Raw genomic sequence first — 22608 nt, 5'->3', positions numbered from 1 at the left:
AGTGGAGCTATCACAAACCTCAGTGAAATGGTGTGTAGTTGTTTTAACACCCCCAAAGTTGTCGCCTCTAAAGTGCATGCAATGTCTCAAGAATATGCAAAGAATTCCAAATGTTTAGAGGAACAAAGACGTTGATCATCTTAATTGGAAATACAGTAAATGTCTGCGCTATAAAGACTGCATTATGAACTTATTGTTTGGGTCTTTCTACAACGTATCATGATAACATGAGGTTTTGGCAACCTCACTAGACTGTATTGACTCAGCCAGGTATTTTTAGGCCAGTACTGAAAGGAAATTCAGTGCTGTGCCACAGTGGTGGCTGATGGAGCAATCACTGTGTCCAGACATGTATGTGTGTGTGAAAAAAGTCTTTCTGAGGTGAGATGGTGGAGGTGGCCATGTATCACTTTGTCTGTTGAGGTGAGAATACTGTCAGTGACAGGAGTGCTGGGGTCAAATGAGATGTCAGTCTGTGTGCTGCAGGTGTAACATCCTGTGAGAATTCGAGGTTTGAGGTGGGAATGCACACACACACACACACACACACACACACACACACACACACACACACACACACACGCACACACACACACACACACACATTAAAAGTGGAAAAACAAATACACGTAACCCTCCCGTGCCGTCTCTTCTGAGTGTGTGTGTTTGAGGTGACTGTCAAGCCTCAAGCTGTGCTACTCACCATTACTTGGAAACACACTGATACCAACTCTATGACCACTGACCACATAAAAAAAAGAGCAACAGACCTAAACCCACAGACATGTCAACCACCAATCACAATCTGCTGCGTCTTCCCTCCCACATGAATGCCAGTGTCGATCATTCCTTGGTTCCTTGGTTCTTGCAGCTATCTGCACTCTATGCTCCGGAGGTCTCTCCCAGCTAATGTCAGCCGTCTTCTCCAAATCAATACTATGGAGCCTTCGATGATCACTCTCCTGCTGCTGCGGTTGCCTCTGCTACTGATTCAGCAGAAGGACTGAGATCACGCACAGAACAGTTTAGTCCCTCGAGACGAGTGTGTACACAGCAAACACACAGCGCAGAATCGTGACAGCAGGAAAAACACAAGGCTCAAGCCAGGTATTATCCTATAGGATCAAGCACACACGTGCACACATAGAATTTAAACAGGGAGAATTTGCCTTTTCACCAGTGCTTGCACATGGATTAATTCTTTTTGTAAACCTGGCACAAGTCACTGCAATTCACAAGAAAATTGAGCGAGTTGTGTAACAGCTGCTTCCTTCTTAAATCAGAATTTGAAAATAACATAAAAAGAAGCATGCAGTGAAGAATTGCCTCCCTAAGTCGTTGTCATGTGTGGGTGGAGGTTTCTATGTGCTACGCGTGTGCTGCATACAGGGCGCGCTTTGATCTAATTTCATGTAATCTGTTAAAAGAAAAGCCATAATTGTTGACGGATGCGTTTAATTATTCTGCAAAGCCACTTTTTTTTTAACGCTGTTTACTATATGCACAATATTCCCGTTCACAATTGTAAACTTCCGGGGATTGTTGTTGGTATTATAAAATTAATTTCACTAGCAAAAGAAGCATCTATGTGCAAGGACATCAACAAAATGAGACCATGTAGATTAATTGCATCTACCCTCACAAAGATAGCTGCTAAATTGCTGCCTCGCTGCCTCTTAATGGCAAACTCTAACTCTCGGGGTCATAGGATTCACTGACAGAGTCAGACGTGATGGCTCACTTAAGTCAAAAGCTATTAAATATTGAATATTTAAACAGTATGCTGAATTTAGATATAATGTACAATGACTTTGTTCCTGTATTTCAATTCAAAATTGTCATCTTTTACTACTTTAAGAGGAAAAAAACCTCAGAAATTTGAATTCCTTTTACAATTTTCTCCTTTTATGTTTATCATTACATTTACTAAAGTAAAGAATGTAAAGTAGATGCTCCACAGGGAACAGGTACATGCAGGATCAATATAAATCGCTAAACATTTGAATGGGGAGATAAGGTTGCTAGTCTACTCAAACAGCATCAGGACCTCATCTTCGTTCGTGTGCTTGGAATGAAAAGAGAGTGAAATGTTACGTGGCCATTGATATTCCCGCTTTGCTTTGCTTCCCTGATTCTCTCAGGAAAGCCTCAATGTCAGCCTGCTCCTGATCAGCAGGCCGGACTAGGTCTGCACTGAGAGAGATGAGAGCAGAGGGATGAGAAATAATAAATTGCATATAGTCCTACAACACACATACCCCCTGGGACATCAGTCACAAAGGAGCCTCACAATAATAAGGAGCCTGTGCTGAATTTCACTAAGGCTATTTTCTCTTCTTTTATTTCTTTCTTTAGTGTTCTCTCAGCAACTATACTGTCCTGTGAATCTTTAATCTGGACTTTATTGATGTTTATGAGCAAAATGCTGAGCATTTACTAACTAATGCACCTCTGCAATTTCCAACATAGTCCATTCTTTTTTAATCCTCAGTTGCAGTTTAACCCAGTTATGAATATGATATAATAGGAGTAATGTGCTGCTGAGTGAGGCCCTGCATGCCTACCGGCTGTCTAGGCTGAGAGCAGTGTGGCATCCTCTAATAATTGAGTGGCCTTTACAAGGGAACAGGAGATATCCTGTAACAGCTCAATAGGAAGCAAGCGCGAGCACACTCACGCATCCGAGCACACACATACGGTATACACGCTGCTTGCAGCTAGCATAGCCACCAGGATCAATCCTGAATGCAGTGGAGTGTTTCTGCAGCACCAAATGACATCACTTTAGGAGAAACAAAGAGAACAAACATAGCAGTGTTGTATTACCTCTGTGCGCTGCTCTGACATTCTACACAGTTTATGTGCATGATAACTTATACGTTTGGCTCAATTTTCCAGTCACAGTTGAAGTTTTTAATACTATCAGAAAGAACAATATGATTTTATTGTGTAAGCCATCACATGCCAAACAGCCCATCTAATTATCGTCTACCTACTTCACAGGTATAACTTATAAGTATCAGTATCATAACACATTTTTAGAACATGAGCACAACAAAGTTATAAGAGGTCGGAAATATGAAGGAACCTAGTCAAATCTCAACCTAGTGAATCTGTGGCCAAACAGAGTGAATATCAGTCATTCCCAGTGTTGGTCAAGTTACTTGAAAAAAGTAATCAGTAACTAATTACTGATTACTTCCCCCAAAAAGTAATCCCATTACTTTACTGATTACTTATTTTCAAAAGTAATTAATTACTTAGTTACTTAGTTACTTTTTAAAACCACAATTTACAACCTGAATAGGTGATAAAGCGATAGATCTTTCAGCCCTAATCTACTTTTTCTACATAATCCATCATACAAAATGTAATCAAATGGAAAAGTCTCTCTTTTTTTAACTTGTTTTATTAGTTTTAATCTTTTAACTTTATGCATCAAGCAAAAATTTAATTATATGCAACATTCTCTGACTGGAAGAAATTTGTTTAATATTTAAACCTATTTTCTGCACATTCCTGCACATAAAATAATTTTTTTTGTGTGTGTTTACACTCACTCTTTCAAATAGATGCAAGTAAAACACAGCAGAAAATAAATAAAGTCAAAGACTCAGCGGTCCTTTTGCTCTATTTTCACCTGTATAGCAGGTGTAGAGTAGGCGGAGGTTTACCCTGGTGCAGGTGTGCCGCAGCGGTCAGTGGAAGAATCCGCGAGTTTCTCTGTGAATTTCCCATTACGTCGTAGCGCACTCGGTGCTTGCTTGGAGGTTTAGGGGTTTTTTTTCGCTGTAAAAAGAATTTTTCTTCCTATGCACAACGGACACTAATGTTTTGTCACTTTTTATGGAATCAAACTTAAAGTAAGGTCAGTACTTCCACGCTTTAAACGCTGCGCTCATACTCTCTCCCGCACTCGATATATTATCCATTGTTGCTCTGCACACAGCTGTTGTCACAAACGTTGCACTTGCTTGTCACTGTCATGAGACATTCTCTCAAAAAAATCACGGTTTTAGTAACGCAGTAACACAGCGTTCCTACGGGAAAGTAACGGTAATCTAATTACCGTTTTTGCAATAGTAATCCCTTACTTTACTCGTTACTAGGAAAAAGTAATCGGATTACAGTAACACGTTACGCGTTACTGCCCATCTCTTGTCATTCCTATAACTGTTTTTTATTGTAACATACAGTTGCTGTAATTAGTTTACTGTATTGTGTGACCATTAGAGGAAAGGTATTTGTTTCCTAATAATGCTTGCAGATGTAAATGCTCTATTTCTTAAAATAACAAATACACAGTAAATACAACACTCACTTTGATTAAATCACTCTGTCAAATGTAGCCATACATATGTTTGTTATAAAGAAGTATCAGAGTCCACTGGCACTCTGGCAAGTTATTTAAACATTTTGACCACGTATTGACATTTTGCATTCTTGTGACCACTATACATGTAACACCAACTTGTCCACTTGAAGATGTGACATTGTAGAGTAGTGATTAAGGACTGAATCATAAAAGCCTAGAAATCGGCTGGTAAACAAAAGTCTCGAGGAAAACATGTGTATTATCTAACCGGTTGGTGAGTAGTTGCTGGAAGTTGAGGCCAATCACTGAGAAATGAGTTGCCTAAGCCCCAGTCACGACCATCTAACAACGTCAGGCAGTTAGGGAAAAATGTGCATCCCCCAACAGGCTGGCAAAAACCTTGTTTCGGTTGCTTTGATCACCAACAGATTTTCACAGCCACCTGCAGTTTGCATGGACGACACCGACGTGTCTGCAAATACTCATCAGCCTCCTCTCTGAGCGGCAGTGAAACTGAAAATTGCGACACAAACTGGAGACAGAGGTCATATGCCTGCAGAGTAAAAGTCACACCTTTTGAAAGGTGTTGGCTGCAGTGCTGAAGCACAGCTTTTAATTTGAAAGGGAACATTCTTTATTTCCAGTTTGTGTTGCACCTTTTCGAGATTTACCACCACTTAGCTAGTAGTCAGACAAGTTGCCATTTTCCATGCAAAGTATGGGTGACCATGACGATCTGCTGGCTACTAAAATAATCAAAAGGAAGTTTCTGGTGCAGCACCCTCTTTGCACATGATTTCACCATCAAACTGCACTTTATACATAAAAGTCTTTCTACTTGTCCACTGGTCTTAACCAGTATTAGGGAGAACTTTTTGCCTAAACACAGTGCATTGAATTTCGGTGTGTTTGTCAGTTTGTCTGATGGTGCTAGCTTCACCATATGAAAGTGAGTCAAGTAAAAGAAATCAATTTCACCTCTAAACATGTCAGACTATCACTGCTATGTGCTATAGATTCACAAACTAAACAACAGCCCGCTTCCTAACTTACCGTAACACCAAAGAAGTTGGTTTCATTCATGACGTCCAGCACCATTTTTCCTACTTCACGGTCGTCCACGGTGAAGTTGTGGTACATGTTTTGCCGTTGTTTTATCCGCAGCAGTTCCATCACTCTCGTCAACGTTTTGGCAATGACCCAGATCCCATCGTAAGCGAAACCATGAAACTTGCTTGCCTCCACACCTTTCTGCTGAAGTTCTCTGCTATACTCCCTCTCGTACTCCTTAGGGGTCTGGAAGGAGGGTAAGAGAGAGGACATTAAACAGAGAAAGTGTCCTTCTCCTAACTTTATAGGATTTTATTTTTTTTTCTGTGGAAAAACACTGTTCTGTTAATTCAAAATCATTGGAACAGTTGTAGTGTGGCCCAAAGTAAATGATTCATTTGCCACACAAATTACGATACAAAATGAATTGGAAATAAGAGCACTTTGGAAGAAATGATCCCATGATTCATTTAGGCTAAGCTCTCTAGTTTAAAAACATGCATCAGGGATGTCTTTCTGAAATTAAGCGCTGTCTCCAAAGAGTCTTCGAAACACTATTACAGAAATACGTTAAAGTAGAGTTGCAACGATTTGTCAGCATAATCAATAACGTAGACTAAAAAAATTAGACGATGCGGAATTTTATTGTTAAACGTCATACACTAATATTTCGGTTTTTTAAAATTTGTTTTTGTAACTGCAATAAACTACAGGAAGCTATGGGGGCAGTATCACTTATATCGTCTGCCAAAACTGCACTCAGTATTAAAGAGGGAGAATATGGCGCACACGGCAAAACAGGAGGATGAAGAAAATATGGAAACAGAGATTTTAAAAAATGTCAAAGCATTTTACAGAAAGTTAAATGCACACTGTGGAAAGCTGAGCTTTCCTTTCACGACAGCACTACTGCAGTGCACGAGCATTTAAAATGCTGGCACCTTGTAGCTGTGACGTCAGATTCCATCTAACATTATCAATAATTAATTATTTATATAATTAGTTAAATAGTTTAATTGGCATTGAACACTACCTGAGAAACTGTAAGTAACAGTCATTTCCAATGTTTATTTAATTTTTATTCTCACCATCCTGAGAAATATTAAAAATAGGTTTGATTATGTTCAAATTCATATGTTTACTGGGTCATTATTTTTTAATTTGCTGAGGGACGAGACAACAGGTTGATATTCACAGGTGGGCAGACTTGAGCAGGTGACGTAATGGAGCCTAGAACAGGAGGTTTGCCCACAGGAAGTGGAGATAAGTTATTAAAAATAATCCTTGACTAATCAATGAAAAATTAGTTGCAGCCCTACTTTAACAAGCTACAATCAAACTTTATTTAAAAAAAATTAAACTTGACTTAAAACTTCACTAAGCTTTAAGAATGAAGACCTTCAGACAAAAAATATTCTATTTACCTCACGTTTTTAAGTATACAGTATAAAATTACCTTCTGCACATCAGAGTGTATTTGAGATGTATGTCACTCACCCTGCCAGAGATTCCCTTGATTTGCCGAGGGCTGAGCGGCTCAAAGTCCACGCTAATGTATCCCTCCATGGCAGTGAGAAGCTTCTTGGTGGTGCAGTTGGTGTTGTTGGCCTGTTCCCACCAGTTGCCCTGATACCAGCCAGGGATAATCCACTGATATTTACTCCCAAACATGTTCAGGTTATACGCCTGGGTTGGGCACAATAATCAGAGGTTGGAGCAACGGAAAATCAGGGAGATTCAGATTAACAACTAATCTTCTTGTTGCTCTTAAAAGAAAGGAAAATGGCACTTTTAAATCCAACCATCTAAAGTCCAAATTCTGTGCATCTAATAATATATTTAATTATGCCTTATTGAAACACGATTTAAAAAAAGCATGTCAGTTTTGTACATAATTATGACACAATGCATTTTACTAATAGCGCCAACTGTGTATACGACAATTTCTATCATTTAAAATAAAATGCCAAGACAACAGAAGGCAACATCATAAAGAAACTTACACAGCAGAAGACTCTGGAGGCCAGGTTCTCATCAAACTGGCCAATGATGATCCTCACATCATTGTCCTAAAAAAAAAACGTATTTACTTAAATGGAAACATTTAACTTTATTCAAACAGAGAAAGAAATCAGGATTATACTGCACTACAATCTTATTATACAATCTCAATTTACAATCCTAATGTAATCGTGCAAGCTTTTTATTGTGATCTTTTGACTCCCTGGCTTTAATGGTGAAAAGCTGTCATAGCTGTCTTTTGGTGAAACTGCATGGGTCTATATGCTATGGGATTAGTTTTGCTGTGTGTGAGTCGACCGTAACGCCAAACAGTTAACAAACACACAGAATCAGAGATGTTGTATTTACTTTACTGTACATACTCATTACTATGTGTAATCCTCTAATCCGTAGCTACAAGGGACGTGGGACCTGAGTCACAAACCAGTTGTTGAGAGGCTAAGGCATTACCAAATTGCGAAGTCCTTCTATTAGAACACAGACAATGTCAGCAGGCAGAACTGCTTGCAAACCAGGCTGAACTTGCTTGAGTATTCGAGGCACATGGCCTGGTAATTGTCTCTGTAAATAATTCAGAGTCCCCGGGTGGAAATTCAGCATGTTTCATGGTGGGGAAAAAAGATCAGGCTCTGCCATTTAGTGAGCACAGACATATGTGTAGTCCTAAACACAAGCACAGACCTACATGCAATCACACTGTGTGTCCACAGACAGTAGAACTAAACTAAACTCACCACTAAAAGTACACACACATAAAATTGTCCCAAACCTAACCAAATAAAATTGATATAGGTTAACTCAGTGTATATAACTTGTACAAAAACACAATTAACTGAGTTTTAATCTCATGATTTTGGCACAATATTTGACATGTGTGCTCCATCAATAGCAAATCAAAAGTGTTCCCTTTATACCGTGCAGCTTGAAGTTTCCTGGACTAGTCTGAATGAGTAACAATAAGTTAAAAGATATATAACAAATGTCTGGCACAGCAGAAAGCAAAGAGTTTGTCCCTTAAAGCTGATCATCATCCTTTGTTTGGGTATACAAACAAAAGCTGCGGTATAATAAATGCATGAAGGCCAAGAAAAACAAGGGAAGCTAATGTGAACCATCCAATATCAACTAAGAACTCCACAAGCGAGCCTGTGCAGTCTGTGCATTCATTCAGGTTGCAAAGACGCACTGAAATCACCAACGCAAATGTTTTTCATTTGGGCAAAGACAGGTACCCAATAAACACTATGAGTAATGAGGGCTTCATGAAAATGGTCCACTTCCTGGACAAAAAATCTTCTCCCTTCATTCAATTGTTTTGGATTATTTTGTACTGTACGCAAAACGGGGAAAAGAGATTGGTCGCTACAAGTTTTGTTAAGATCCAGAAATTCACAGGTGCAAGGAATAGAGTGAAAAACTATATTTTGCTTATAGAATATTCACTTATTCCAGGTGAAAAAAACGCCTCATTTGTCTGCAGAGATGAAGTATTTTTTCAAATTTGTTTTCTACGTTTGCACTGAGCTTAGGTGAAGAAAGAGGACCAATTTTATTTCACATTCATACAAATCATGGGAAATGATGGGAAAGCAGTGTTCTGCTTGGACGGCAATGGATAATAAATAATCGGGATATAAATATTGATCAAAACGATCATAATTGTCATTTTAAGCAATCTTATGCAGGCCCAAATGATAGGAATCAATTATGTTATTGAAAATTAAACTGAATGGAAGGACAACTGTGTTAGTAACAGTTACCTTGTAATAACAGGATCTCATTTCTTAGCAAAATATACTTGAACACTGAATGTGGGTAGCAACTACTGCTTATAGCAGCAGTCCCTAACCCCCGGGCCTCGGACCGGTACTGGTCCGTGAGTCATTTGGTACCGGGCTGCGAGAGTTGAGGCTCAGGTGTGAAATGTATGGTTTTCAAGGTTTTTATCGGTTTTCAGCGTTATTTTGTTATTGTCTTTATCGTTAACTCGGTTTTCCTGGGTCTTTTCACGTGTGCTATGAATAAATCTTCTTTTTTTCGGTACCGGTACTAGTTTTATTTTGTTGTATTTATCCGTGACACCTTAAAGGCCGGTCCGTGAAAATATTGTCGGGCATAAACCGGTCCGTGGCGCAAAAAAGGTTGGGGACCGCTGGCTTATATCACATAAGCAGTTCTGAAATGTATCCGTCTAATAAAGGCTGGGTATAGAAGCTCTAAATGGCAAAGAATTGTATATCAGTACCTTTCAAGAAATATGTATGAACATGTTTTATAGTCTGGGTTGAAGTGTAATGTAGAATGTGACTAACGCGAGCTATATTTTCACACACACAACCTGTGTTATACTGCCATTGCCCTGGGAACCCACAAATACAGTTCATTAAGTCACCCCTCAGGCAGTCGCTACCATATGTCATGCATTCCAAGATCAGAAGGAGCGGCCAGTCACTGAAATTTACCTCCATGACCCTGAGGCTAAGATAGATAGAAAGATAAATAGATAGATAGAGAGTGTGTGTGTGTGTGTGTGTGTGTGAGAGAGAGAGAGAGAGAAACACACACACGTGCCGGCAGCTACTCGATAACACTGTTCTTCCCTGAAGAAAAGGCACTTAACCCAAATGACTCCAACTATGGCCGTGGGCCACAGCCTCAGTATAAATTCTAGCCTCCCTGGCAACAACATGAAAATGCTGTGTAGTTGTGGGCAAGGGCATGAGTGAGTGTATTGTGTTGTGTTGCACTGCAGATGGACTGGGGCACTACAAAGCCCCAAATTACCCTCATTGCTTAAGCTTTTATATAACTGCTATCATAATAGTTCTGACACAGGGTATAGTGTTAAGGGCAGTCTTGACTGCTTTATCTGTGACAGGGTTGTTCGTAACTTTACAGCAGTCATTTGTCTCTGATAACCGTTTGAGTAATATTGTAACTCGTAATCCCAATCAGGCACTTTTAAGGCTTATTAGGCACCGCACACACATATAAACACTGTACTAATGATGGTCTTTTATGAGCTAGTGGGAGATGTGATTTGTGTACTGGGCTACGTGTTGTTGCTATTACTAAAACCGTACCCCCATCTGTCTGATTACTGTGCAGCGCGTGTGTGGTGTGCAGATATGATGAAATATAAACTCTCGCAGGGATGTGTCTGATCACTAATTCACTCAAGGTGAACACAAGGCTATCGTTTGAAGTTTTGGCACTAATAACTGAACAACAATTATCAGTGTGAGGATTTCAAAATAAAAGTCTTTAAAATGGAATGTGAAGAGGTTCGAGTGTTTGATCTCTGCAGCAGGATGTTCTTTTTGCAGCTCTGTGCCGTTTGGGGATGTGGGCCAGCAGAGGTGCTTCATCAGTTTCATGAGTATCAATAAGAGGCCTTACAAAATAGGCAAACTTATGATTACACTATCAGTGTGAACCATTCATCTTGAGCTGATCCACAGTGTCTATGGAGCCAAATGTTAGTTTATATTTGCTACACAAGTTGTATTATTACAGTATAAGTTGTACAACACTGAGCAAACAGGTGAAAGAGGTTTGAGATTAGGTTGCTTCTAGTTTCTTGTTGAGAAGTGGTGCCGTCGTGTTAGTTTTAGGTTAAACAGAATTTTGAATACAAGGTTTGGCTGTGAGTTTGTTGGTTTTAAAGCCACTAAGTCCATGCCAGATGTCTGAGTTTTAGATCACAATCATTTTACGACCTGACAAAGTTAATATCAATAAAAATGTCATTAAAACAATGACAAAAAAACCCCTGCTGCCTTAATGAGACAAAAAAGTAAAGTGTAACGAAAAATGAACCATCCCTCGGTGTGTCTCATACTTGAGAGTGAAGAGTTCTGAATGTACGATAAATAATTAAGGCATAATAAATAATAAATTTTTTTGGTCTTCATTTAGATTTCAGGACATTTTTTCTCATGTGGCTTTTTTATTGGATGCAAGCTGCCTAAACTGGCGCTCTGTCACCAAAAATAAAAAAGCTCTTGGAGGTCCTAGTTTGTGTTCAAACTAAAGATTACTAAAATTAGAAGTGCTATGTATGCGTGTCTGCCTTTGTTTTCTGATGCTGTTTTTGTCAGCCTGTCCGGCAATAAACGGGGAACTTGGGACAGAGAACGAGGGATGAAGATTAAAAAAAAAAAAAGCGACTGAGAGGGCTGTTACAATGCCCAGCAGCAGCGAAGCCTGTCTCCTTTTTGAATATTTCAAAAAGAATATCGCAGATGTGAGTGCTCTATTTGTGGATCACAAATTGACGCCATGGGCCTTTACCATCACATGGATTGTCACATTACCAACAGTGTCCCGTGAAAAACCCCCATAAAAATAAAGAAATAAAATTCCAGCCTTGACAATGAAATCTGTGTCACTCTCTTCCCCCATCATATTATGTAGCTGTTGGGGAGACAGCAAACCACTGTTGTGTGATGAGCGGGAAAAAGACCCATTAGAGTGTAAGAACCCCCCCATCCACCTAACCATCCACCCGATCCAATTGTTCCGTAAAGATTTCAGCGCTGTGGATTGCATATTTAGAGTTGATCAAGGAAGGGTGATGTCAGCTTAAAATGTCAGCGCTTAAGATACAGATTTACACATATATTTTAGGAACGACGGCTTATCTTCCTGTTCCTTCTTCGTTCCTCTCTCTCATCATCTCATGTTTCTTTCAACCTGCTCCATCTTGTATACGTCATATATTCCACCAACATATCAGTAGGGGGAAAAAAGTATTACTCCCCTCCACTCTCTTCACTTCTATCGATTTTAAAATCTTGCAAAATTTGTATGCAAAAAAAACTTGTATGCATGTATATGGTTAAATGGCCACTGTCAAGACAGAGGGAGACATCCACTTGATAAAATACTAAAGGGTTTACTTTACACAGTATGAAAAATCGTAGCTAATATGAAAACCTAATGGGTATTTTGTCATTTTGTCTTAACTGGGAATTCTACAGGTTGAACTGGCCTTGGATCATTTCCTTAAGTTTCTAGGTTGCTTCACCTACCTTCAGCTTTTTGACATTGCCACAGGGATCATTGGAGAAACTCTCTGTGTCTGCAATCTCAATGTTTGCTTTCTCCAGCTCATTTGTGAGATCATTCCTCACCTGCAAAACAGAAAGAGAGAATACACGAATGTTGTTGAGAAATTACAAAAACATTTCCAAAAAAGTTGGGACACTGTGTAAAATGTAAATAAAACCAGAATGCAATGATTTCCAAACGCCACAAACCCATATTTTATTCACAGTAGAACAAAGCAAACATATCAAATGATTAAACTGAGAAAATGTATCATTTTAAGAAAAAAGTGAATCTGATGACAGCAATACATCTTTAACAAATTGGGACAAGGCAACAAAGAGCTGGAAAAGTAAGTGGTAGTAAAATGAAACAGCTGGAGGAACATTTTGTAACTAATTAGGTTATTTGACAATGGGTCAGAAACATGACTGGGTATAATCAAAGGGCATCTTAGAGAGGCAGAGTTTCTCAGAAGTAAAGATGGGCAGAGGTTCCCTATTCCACAAAAACTGTAGAACAACTTTATGTTCCTCAGCATACATAATATTATCCAAAGAGTCTGAGAATCTGTAGAAAACCCTGTGCACGAGGGGCAAGGCAAAACAGGCATGATTATGTCGTGCAAATCACTGAATGGGCTCAGGAAGAGCAAGAACATTTGTCTGTCGCACTTCACTCTGCTATCCACAAATGCAGGTTAAAGGTCTACCGTGCAAAGAAGAAGCTACATGTGAGCAAGAACCAGAGAAACACTGCTATCTACTCTGGACCAAAGCTCAGTTAAAATGGACTGAGGCAAAGTTTAAAAAAAACTGTTCCGAGGTCAGATGAGTTAAAATTTAAAATTCTTCTCAGAAAACGCACCCTTCTCATCTGACTTGTTAGCCATGTTCAGTGTCAAAAGCCTGCATCTCGGATCATATGAGGGCATATCAGTGCAGCTTCATATTATCAGCTTGCACATCTGACAATGCTGAAAGATGTAGTAGAAAAGTTGTGTCTACTGTAGAAGAATGTAAGTGTGGTCAGAGGTTCAATAAGTTATACATGCTCATAAAATATCCGCCAGCATGACAATTGCAGTCAAACGTGCAAAGGTGCTTTTATTAAGTAACCTACCAGAGTTTATTTGAGACAATGTTACCATTTACACACTGCACATGTAATTACATAGTGTAGTGTAATAAACTACACACAACAGTGTAATAACTTAAATCACATAGCCTATAGGAAACAAATACTGTGGTACTATGACGGAGCAGCTATTAAAAATATGGAAAAAGGGAGGAAATGCAGTTTTATAAAGTATATTAAACATTACATTCATTAAATCATGTATGCATAAATCACAGAGAGAAAATCAATCATTTAGCTCAGTGCTGTGATAGATGCAAATAAAAACTGAATGTGTGAATATATTTCTGTTGGCTTAAAGCAGATGAAATCATGTTGCAATATACATATAGTATTCTGTACACAGCATTATAAAGCAATAAAGTGAGATGGATGCAGGCCATCTAATGTTCTGAAATGGTGCATGCATATTCTACCATGAACTGTGAATGAAAAGACAGAAAGACAAGCAGCTTGTCAGTTTAGCATGGCGGACACATACATCACATCTGTCATCCTCCTGATTTGCCTCAGCCCGTTCAATGAGGAGTTGTAATTTTCGCAATATACCGAGCGTGCATTTGTCACAGCGATATGAGTTTGTTTTTCGCTAAATAAGACACAAAAGAACAAATGTACACTTCAAATAATCTTCGCTGGTTATCCAGGGCTTGACAAAAAGTAGACAAATGTGCAGTGCTGTAGATGTATCTGCAGCAGCTGTATGTCTGCTGTGATGTATTGAGCCAGTAGAATGGTGGGTAATTCAATCTGAGAAGATGGAGAATGGAGCAGGTACCCCACTGGGATGGCAAGCTTGAGGTGTTTTATCATACCGCCTCTCACTTTTTCTCGGCCATCGCATACACACTTGCTACGAGTCGGCCCTCTTGCTTCCCTCCTTTAATCCACGATTTTAGAAAAGCCCTTTTTCACAGCTGACATTTTGACTTCTCATAGCAGGAAAACCACAGGTCTGACTAATACCGTTAATAATGGCTCTGTTCCAGTAAGGCAACACACTGAGACATCACGACAACACCATGGCTCTGACATGGAATGCAGTTGTACCTACGTCGAAAAAGTCAAAATATCATATAAAGTCCTGTGGTGTTCATGCTGGAATTCACTGATGACAACATCTGATGTCCACGGGCCATGCCCCGCAGCCATCAGTGTCTCCACCCCAACCCAAGAGCCATGTTGACACGTCAGAGAGTTGGCAGTGACAACATATAACAGCTAACAGAAGTCCTGTGTGTTTCCTCTTACTGTGCTTTAATATGTTCATCCTGTAATTTTGTGTTCTAAATTGCTTCAACTACATGGTGGTTGTATATTCACATTTCTATACAAAAGTCTCCTTACAGAGTCACCTTGAATTGACTTATAATAATACTTAGAGACTGTACTGTAGTGTTTCAAAGATTCAGTTGAGTATTTGGATAAAAATCATAATCTTTGCTATTTTGCAAGATGAACTGTGAAGTATACCCAGCTCAGATTTAGCAAAATGCTGCAAAACTGAGCAGATAGTGTTTCATAGTATAAATTGATAATGCCTCAAAGCATACTGCAAAAAAAAAAAAAAAAAAAGAACCCACGAGTTTCTCAGGGCAAAGAAAAGGGATGTGGTCCAGTCAGTCACCTGACCTCATCCCAACAGAGCAGCTTTTCAGATTTTCAAATACAAGAGTGAAAAAAGCAGGTGGTGGCTGGAGTAAAGTATTACAGTAAAGTATTACAGTGAAAACAATTTTATACTGAAAACTTTGTCTGATCAAGTCTGGCAAGTACTCTTGAGCCTCTGAAAATGGAGTACTATGTGTAAAAATTGCTGTAATTCCTAAACAATGCAGTACTTTTACTAAAAGTTGAAAAGTCGGCACTTCAATCACAAACTGATTGTATGAATGGTGTGGTAGAGGAGACAGGCTCAATTACAAAAATTGTATATTTCTCCAAATATTTATGGACCTAACTGTAGATGGGACATAAATAAATAAATAAAAACTGTGGAAAAATTAGTGAAAAATTGGTATTTCTTCTCAAAATACCAATTTTAGCGTGCATAGCACCGGCCAATCATCAGCCCGTTAGTTCAAAGTGGCGTCAGGATTTGAACCGTAACAGCCAATGCAGCACTATCAGTATCATTGATTGCTATTGATACTCCTGTGAAAATTTGTCAGCTGCAGCTTAAAATTAGTCATTACAACAGTTTTGTGCTATCAACTAAGATTTCTGAATTCTAAAAATCAATAACTCTGAACAACCTAAACTTTATTTCCCTCATGTCTCCAAATGTCTGCTTTCATAATCGCCTTCTCCTCTGGTACCCCCAGAGGAAGCTCTAAATCACTCTGTACACCACTCACTGCTGTACAAACATTCCCTCCAATGTACTGCTCGCTGAGCTGAAACAACAGGGAGGCCGATGTGAATCAATACAACCAAGTTTTGCTCTTGAGTAACAACTGGCTTGGTGGTCTGGATGAGGTACAATGTCCCGTGGTGTTGTGTTGCGCTGAGTGTTGATCCTAAAGGATAAAAGGAAACTAACTTCAGTGTGAAAAGGGACGGCAGCTGGTTAGCCTGTTTTTTGTAAAAGGTGTGTGGGTCGAACACATGGGTTTCTGGGAAAATATATACCAACCACGCCCATGCAAGACATGGAGAGTTGCACAAAATTTCTGCTGTACTACAAAATACACTCACAAAGAGCACAGAGGCTGACAGACAAAGCCATTGACTTGCAGGAGTGAAACCCTTGTCACAAAAGGATTTTATTGGTTTGATTTTGTGTTTCTTCCACCAAGATGGAAAAGAAAAAATGCATCCGTATTCTGCTGGACTCACTCGGTTAGACAGAGCGAGAGAGACGGAGGGGACAGATGGATTGAAAGCTGGTAGGAGGGGGAAAAGTGAGCAGCTTTCCTGCGTAACAAAAGCATCCACCATTGTTTGCGGCAGCCTGGGAATCCCCGACAGCAAATGCAGAAGAGAAATAATCCTATTGCACTTGTGAGCATGCGTCCACACACACAAACACGCACATTATTTTAAAAAAAGAGTGTCACGTGCACCCAGTGCATGTAAAATACTAGAATTCAGAAAGCACATTGATTGATTGAATCTTTATTTTGAACATGCTAAAAAAGTACAACAACATAGAATTAAAAAGAGACAAACAAACACAGCAAAACAAAAGGAAAACGAGCAACCACAACTACAAATAACTTTCATGTTCAAAAAGGAGCAGGAAGAAGCATAAGCTTATTTAATCCCACCCCCTTTTCCACTATCTAGTAATCAATAGACTGCAGAAATACCTCTACATTAACACAATACTAACATGTGCATCATGTATATATGAACAGAAACTATATCAAAATGACTGTGGGAGATGAGGATGTTGAGAAAATCCATGGTACGCTTTCTGGTGGGCATATGACATAATTATTTATCATCAAAGGGAAATATATATTTAAATCAGCTGAAGATTAAAAACATACCGTTAACCACTGTGTTTCAGAAACGGTCAAGCCTCCTTGTTTGGCAACGTCAACAACAGCTTTCATTTTCTTTGTATGATGTCATTCTATGCTGGTTCACTGTCCCAGCATCACCAAGCTTCACCTGGCAGCCAGCTACTCTTAACACTGACCCGTGGGATTATCTTGGGAATTAATTTTCCACTCTATGACGCCAAGCTGTTCGGGACCAAAATCACATGTTGAGTCATTGAGTCATTTGATGCAAAGAAAAGCGTATCTCTTGTCTATTCAGTTGTGGGACAAACAGGCTATGCCAGTGAATCGTCTGAGACATAAATCATCATCAATGATAATCCCCAATGCTATTCCCAAACCCTAATTGTGCTTTGGAAACAACATTTCTAGGAATACTGTTTATGGGATCTAACATAATGGAACAGGAACTGAGAAAGAGTGGATGCTAGGATGGTAACGTATAGAGTTATCAGTCGTCATAGTTTATTTAAACGTTTAAGCTCTGAGGGGTGCAGACAGAGGACAGAGTCTTAATCCTGCTCTCAGTCAGGTCTGTCATCTGACTGACAGGTGATTGCTGCTCCTGTTCCTGAGTGAGCCCTGTTTGTCTGGCAGTCTCAATAATGTTGATTGCTCTGTGTGTGTGTGTGTGTGTGTGTGTGTGTGTACGTGTGTGTACGTGTGTGTGTGTGTGTAGTGTAGATTGTCATCTTCATTCCCAAATACCTACATTAGCTGTTATTCTTTGTTACTCTGTTATTCTTATTATTGTTATTTCTCAATACAATAAGCCACAAACCATTACAGAAAATCAGTCTTCATCCATAAAGTCGATATGCATGTGTGTGTGTGTGTGTGTGTTACACCGGTGCCTAAAAATAGCAGTGATGAGCTCGCTTTTGCTTACAGGTTACACTCTCAGGGGACACCATACTGTATGTTTGCTGCCTGTGATGTGCAAGCCACTGACTGAATCTGTAACAAGTGTTACATAACATTAACCTTGTGAGCAGTCTCCCAGGGAAAGCACACTGTAGGTCAGCAGGGGGACGGAGTATGTCACAGGGTGATGAATGCTGGGTTAGAGGTGATGGAAATTAAAATAATGTCAGTAGTATACTCATTACATAGATGCAAATGCCTCTGTACACACATGCATCATTTATAGTACATTCAGCACCGTAGAATACTTCTAGGTATTCAATTTGGCTCTAAATCCAACTTTAATAGATCACAAAGAAATTGTGTTTTTGCAAGGGCTAAGATTAAAAAAAAAATTAAAACCTGCTCAAAAACCACAAAATCAGCTTGCAAAGGTATGAAACTTTCTTAAAGTGAAAAATACATGTTTTTTCCTTTAGGACAGTTCTTAGAATTTCTCATTATATTTGTTAAATGTGAAGAATTAATTAAATCTTTAAAAAAAAAGTATTTTCACAAGAAATATTTCTGACTAGTTCTGCCCACTCTTGTGCTGATTCTGTCTATTTGTGTATTGGTGTATTTGTATATTTTCACATTCAAGAAGTGGGAGGACACTGGCGTTCTGTGTTTTTAGATCCTAGGAAAGAAATGTTTAAACTGACTAGTGACACTAAAACAATTGTGAAGGTTGAGAGTATAACATATGAACTTCATATAATTTATTTGAAGTTCATAAAATTCATATAAAAATCTTTATGAATTAATAAAAACTTCCAAATGTAAAACTGGAATAGTGTTATTAGTAGGTAAAAATGACATTTTTTTACTATTAATGTCTGTTTTCCTGCATTATTCAAATAACATTTATTCTATATCTCTTCTTTTTCTGGTAGCAAGCTGGAGTAATTTCTCGATGAACCAAAGAACAGTAAGCTCTGAACTCGACAGAGGATTGTGTGAATCATAAAGTACGGAAGCAATGCTTGCATATTTGTAAATCGGGATTAGAGGCCAATCTCGTGGCAGGTTGATTGAATCGTGCCGTCTGTCTTGCACCCGTCCTAAGCTCCTTGGTGCTTTCAGGAGGGGAGCGATAAAGGGATTTGGTCTCTCTGAGATTTGCAGTGAGACTTCTTATACACACCCCCACTTCCACCACCCACCCTTTAGCCGCTGAGCACTTTGTTTTCAACCAGTGCCTGGAGGCAAGAGCTCACAATATGTTTCTCAAATTCATGCTTTCAATGCCTCTGACAAGGCTCTTTTAGGAGAATGTTCCTGTGCTGCCGACGTGATATGTTTGTGCCGTGAGTTTGTGTGATAAATCGATATGTTTCCTAATGTTTAACCCTCCTACAAACAGGAATGTGTTTGTCTCGCTAGTTAGCATCCATTTTGGTATAATATGATTTTAAGCTTTTAATATCTTTAGCTAATGGTGTGGATCAATTTGAATGTTGTTTCTCCCATTTCTCTTATATTAAAAAGCTGCTAGCTGCTTTTAATAATAGAAGGGATTTTTGCATGGTGCGCAAACGATTGTGTGCCTCCTGTTCCTGAGCTGAAATCCAACTTGCCACAGCTTCCAAAATATGTCCTCCAGCTTTGAGATATATTTCAGCTCCAACATTGTCATAAGAGAGTTAGCTACAAGTGCTGAGTCAACACAGATAATGTTCTTCATCTATCCATGCATTACTTCTGCCAGCTCTAGTAATGTAGGCTGGATTCAGCATTCTGCGTATTTAATGGGAGAGGAACATCAAAAAGAACAGATGGAACGTAGTAAATATAATAGGAACTAAATATCATGCAGTTCTCAGAATTTGCTTCCAGCTGGAGCAGCAATTCAGTTTTGGAGGCGATGCAGGACATATTTTAGAAATATTTTCCCAGCGCGTCACTGTCTTTGATGTCGAGGGCTGGTTTATCTTCAGTAAGAACTATCTCTTTATACATGCAATAAACTGTATTTATATTTATTTTTGAACTGCAACAACTGAAGTCTAAGGGACATGGGTGTTAAAAATAAGGGTATACGTGTGGTTGGTCTCAGTTATATACACAGAAACTACTACAGATATATATGTTCAAACAGAGAGCTAGAGAGAGCAGCAGGATGTGAATGTCAACTCATTAGTTTTAGTAAGTTAGAAAAAAATACAATCACACACACAGACAGGAGGTGCACACGACGCCTCCATTTGGTCAAAAGCAGGGGAAAAATCTGTGTCGGATTTCTGGAGGTGGAGCCAACAAACTGGGACATTCAACTCTGAATTGTATTGCCCTCAACTACCTGTATCTTTATTTGATCATACATGAGGATCAACTTATATGGAAACAAATCATGTTCTTTGGTTTTGTTCTGCCTTCATCTGTTCCTTGACCAGTGGATGGAAATGTTTGTTCATCTTTTTTTTTAACCTTTACATTCCCTAATAATCCAGTGTGCATCCTTTCATGTGACTGGAGAATAATCATTCATTAGTGACAGCTGTACAGTGCACAAAGCCTAAATAATTTCCATCTAATCCATCCACATCTGAGTGGTGATTTGTTTTAAAGTAGTAGTAAGTGTGTTATTTCTACTGGCTTCCTAATCTGAATGAGCCAAGATGGAAATCTCCTTGAATGATAATATAGTCACTGTTTTGTGATTTAACCTCTACCTTCAGAAAATGAAAACATGTCTCCCAGTGAGAGGCGATAGGAGGACGGCACACATAAACGCTGGTAAACAGCACTGTTATCGCTTAAAAAACTTAACTTAAAAAAGAACAAACGCCTGCTAAACAAGAATCCCTGTAGGGACTGAGAGTGCTGAAGGCAATAATGCAAAGCCATGTTATTAATTATGTGCATATCCTTCGACCAGTGGGAGATTTTAACTCCTTTCGCACCTGGTAAATGTATATTTTATCCACAATAAGTAGAAATGTAATAAGAAAAAGTATTCATTCCAACCGTTAAGGGTATTTTCACTATCAATCAAATACACTGAACTTCACCTAGTTTTAGTATTAATGACAAGGTGGTGCCACTGTAGTCTTTGATATAGATGATGGATTTGTTTTAGTGAACTGCTTGAACTTTTGGTCAACACTAAACATGGAGCATTAACAGCGTTGAAAAAAAAAGAAAAATATATTTATGAAAACAGCACGAACTGACCTCTGAGAACCTCTGAACGTCCTGTGTGAGGGTCCCCACACGGCTCCAGTTGTAGAAGTTGAGAAACTTCACCACCGCTGGGTTTACGGCATTGTCTGACGGAACAGTGCGGAAGAAGTTGGGGTATTTTTTCTTGTCTGCTAGAACAGGAGTTGTCGCTGCAAAGGATAGCTGTAATGGAAAAAAAGGAAGAAGTAAGATAGTGAGCATGGAGTCCATCAGTTAGGGGTAAACGTAACAATCACAAGTAATCCCGACAGCAAAATGTCAGACTGTGTTGGTTTCACTTGAGCTACTGTTGTTAGTGGCACTGTTTAAGAATGTGTCATTGATTCTAATGAAGTGGAAGGCAGGTTCAGTGACCGCTGTCAGTTCAGGGTTTAAATCATGAGAATGTGACACTCATTCATAAAGAATTGATGACCCGCATATGGATGACTTTTCATACTGGTTGTGTATTTATGTGTCTTCTAGTGTCCAGAATGCTATTTGTCTGCCATGTAGGACAGGTACAGTACTGTGCAAAGCTCTTTACACACCTCCACCCCCATTTCTTTATGTTGAGGTATTTTGTTGTTAGCAGTCTGCTGCAAAAACTAAGAATTTCTTCCATTTTCAATAGCTGATAACTCAGTTTGACAGGCATAAAATATTATTTTGGCACCAACAAAGTGACTCGCAAACAGCTATTAGCTGAAAACGTGGCATATCTCTCTCTGCACTGCGTGGAGTGTGTTTTTTGAGGAAGCTGGACGAGTGGAGGACAAAAGAAGAAATGCGAGGCCAAAATAAATAAACGTCTACGGCAGATTACCAGTATCTGAAAGTCATGTTCTTAAGAAATCCAGCAAAAAGCTGATGAAGTACCCGAGAGATGTATCTTTCCCTTAAGTTGATCCACCTACTATTCACTGAAGCCTCATCGGAAATAGTCTCAATGGACCGGTATGTGTCAAGAAGCCGTTTTTAAGGAAGGAAAACAGAGAGCAAAGGCTGAGGTATGCCAAATTACACAAGAACTGGACTGAAAATCAGTGGCAAGAGGTCTTATAGATTAATGAATCCAAATTTGAAACTGTTGGTACGAACTGTTGTCGATATGTGTGGCACGTCAGGAGAGAGGTAAAAGAGTGAGCATCTACAGACATCTGTAAAACATGGTGGATGTTCTGTCATGGTTTGGGGTTCCTAGCAAAATATTAAGAAATGAGTAGGGACTCAAGACTTTTGCGCAGTATTACACAAAGGATCTTCACTTTTGTCTGTCTTTTTTGATGGTGTTGTAGCTTTAGAGGACACCATGCTGTGTTTTTAGGTCAGCCTTTGTCGTGTTTCTCTCTGGTGTTGAATGTAGAGATGCCTTGTGATGGAGTTATTCTCACTTCTGATGACATGGCCAAGCCAACACCATCATCTCCACATCAGAATGGTGTTTATGCTCTATTT

General features: G+C 39.1%; 1 protein-coding gene across 1 annotated transcript in view; it reads right to left on the bottom strand.

Moving 5' to 3' along the window:
* Nucleotides 1-22608, bottom strand: part of gabbr2 (gamma-aminobutyric acid (GABA) B receptor, 2) — a 185714-nt gene that overhangs the window by 72467 nt on the left and 90639 nt on the right. Inside the window, exons 3-7 of the mRNA XM_085148616.1 lie at nt 21163-21333; nt 12421-12522; nt 7369-7434; nt 6863-7051; nt 5369-5611 (exon numbers count right to left, since the gene is read on the bottom strand). Of these exons, the coding sequence (XP_085004742.1) occupies nt 5369-5611; nt 6863-7051; nt 7369-7434; nt 12421-12522; nt 21163-21333 (771 nt within the window). The remainder of the gene's footprint in view (nt 1-5368; nt 5612-6862; nt 7052-7368; nt 7435-12420; nt 12523-21162; nt 21334-22608) is intronic.

This window comes from Neolamprologus multifasciatus, chromosome 22 (assembly GCF_963576455.1).
Source record: "Neolamprologus multifasciatus chromosome 22, fNeoMul1.2, whole genome shotgun sequence".
Lineage (NCBI taxonomy): Eukaryota > Metazoa > Chordata > Actinopteri > Cichliformes > Cichlidae > Neolamprologus > Neolamprologus multifasciatus.
This window is presented reverse-complemented; position numbering and strand designations above follow the sequence as displayed.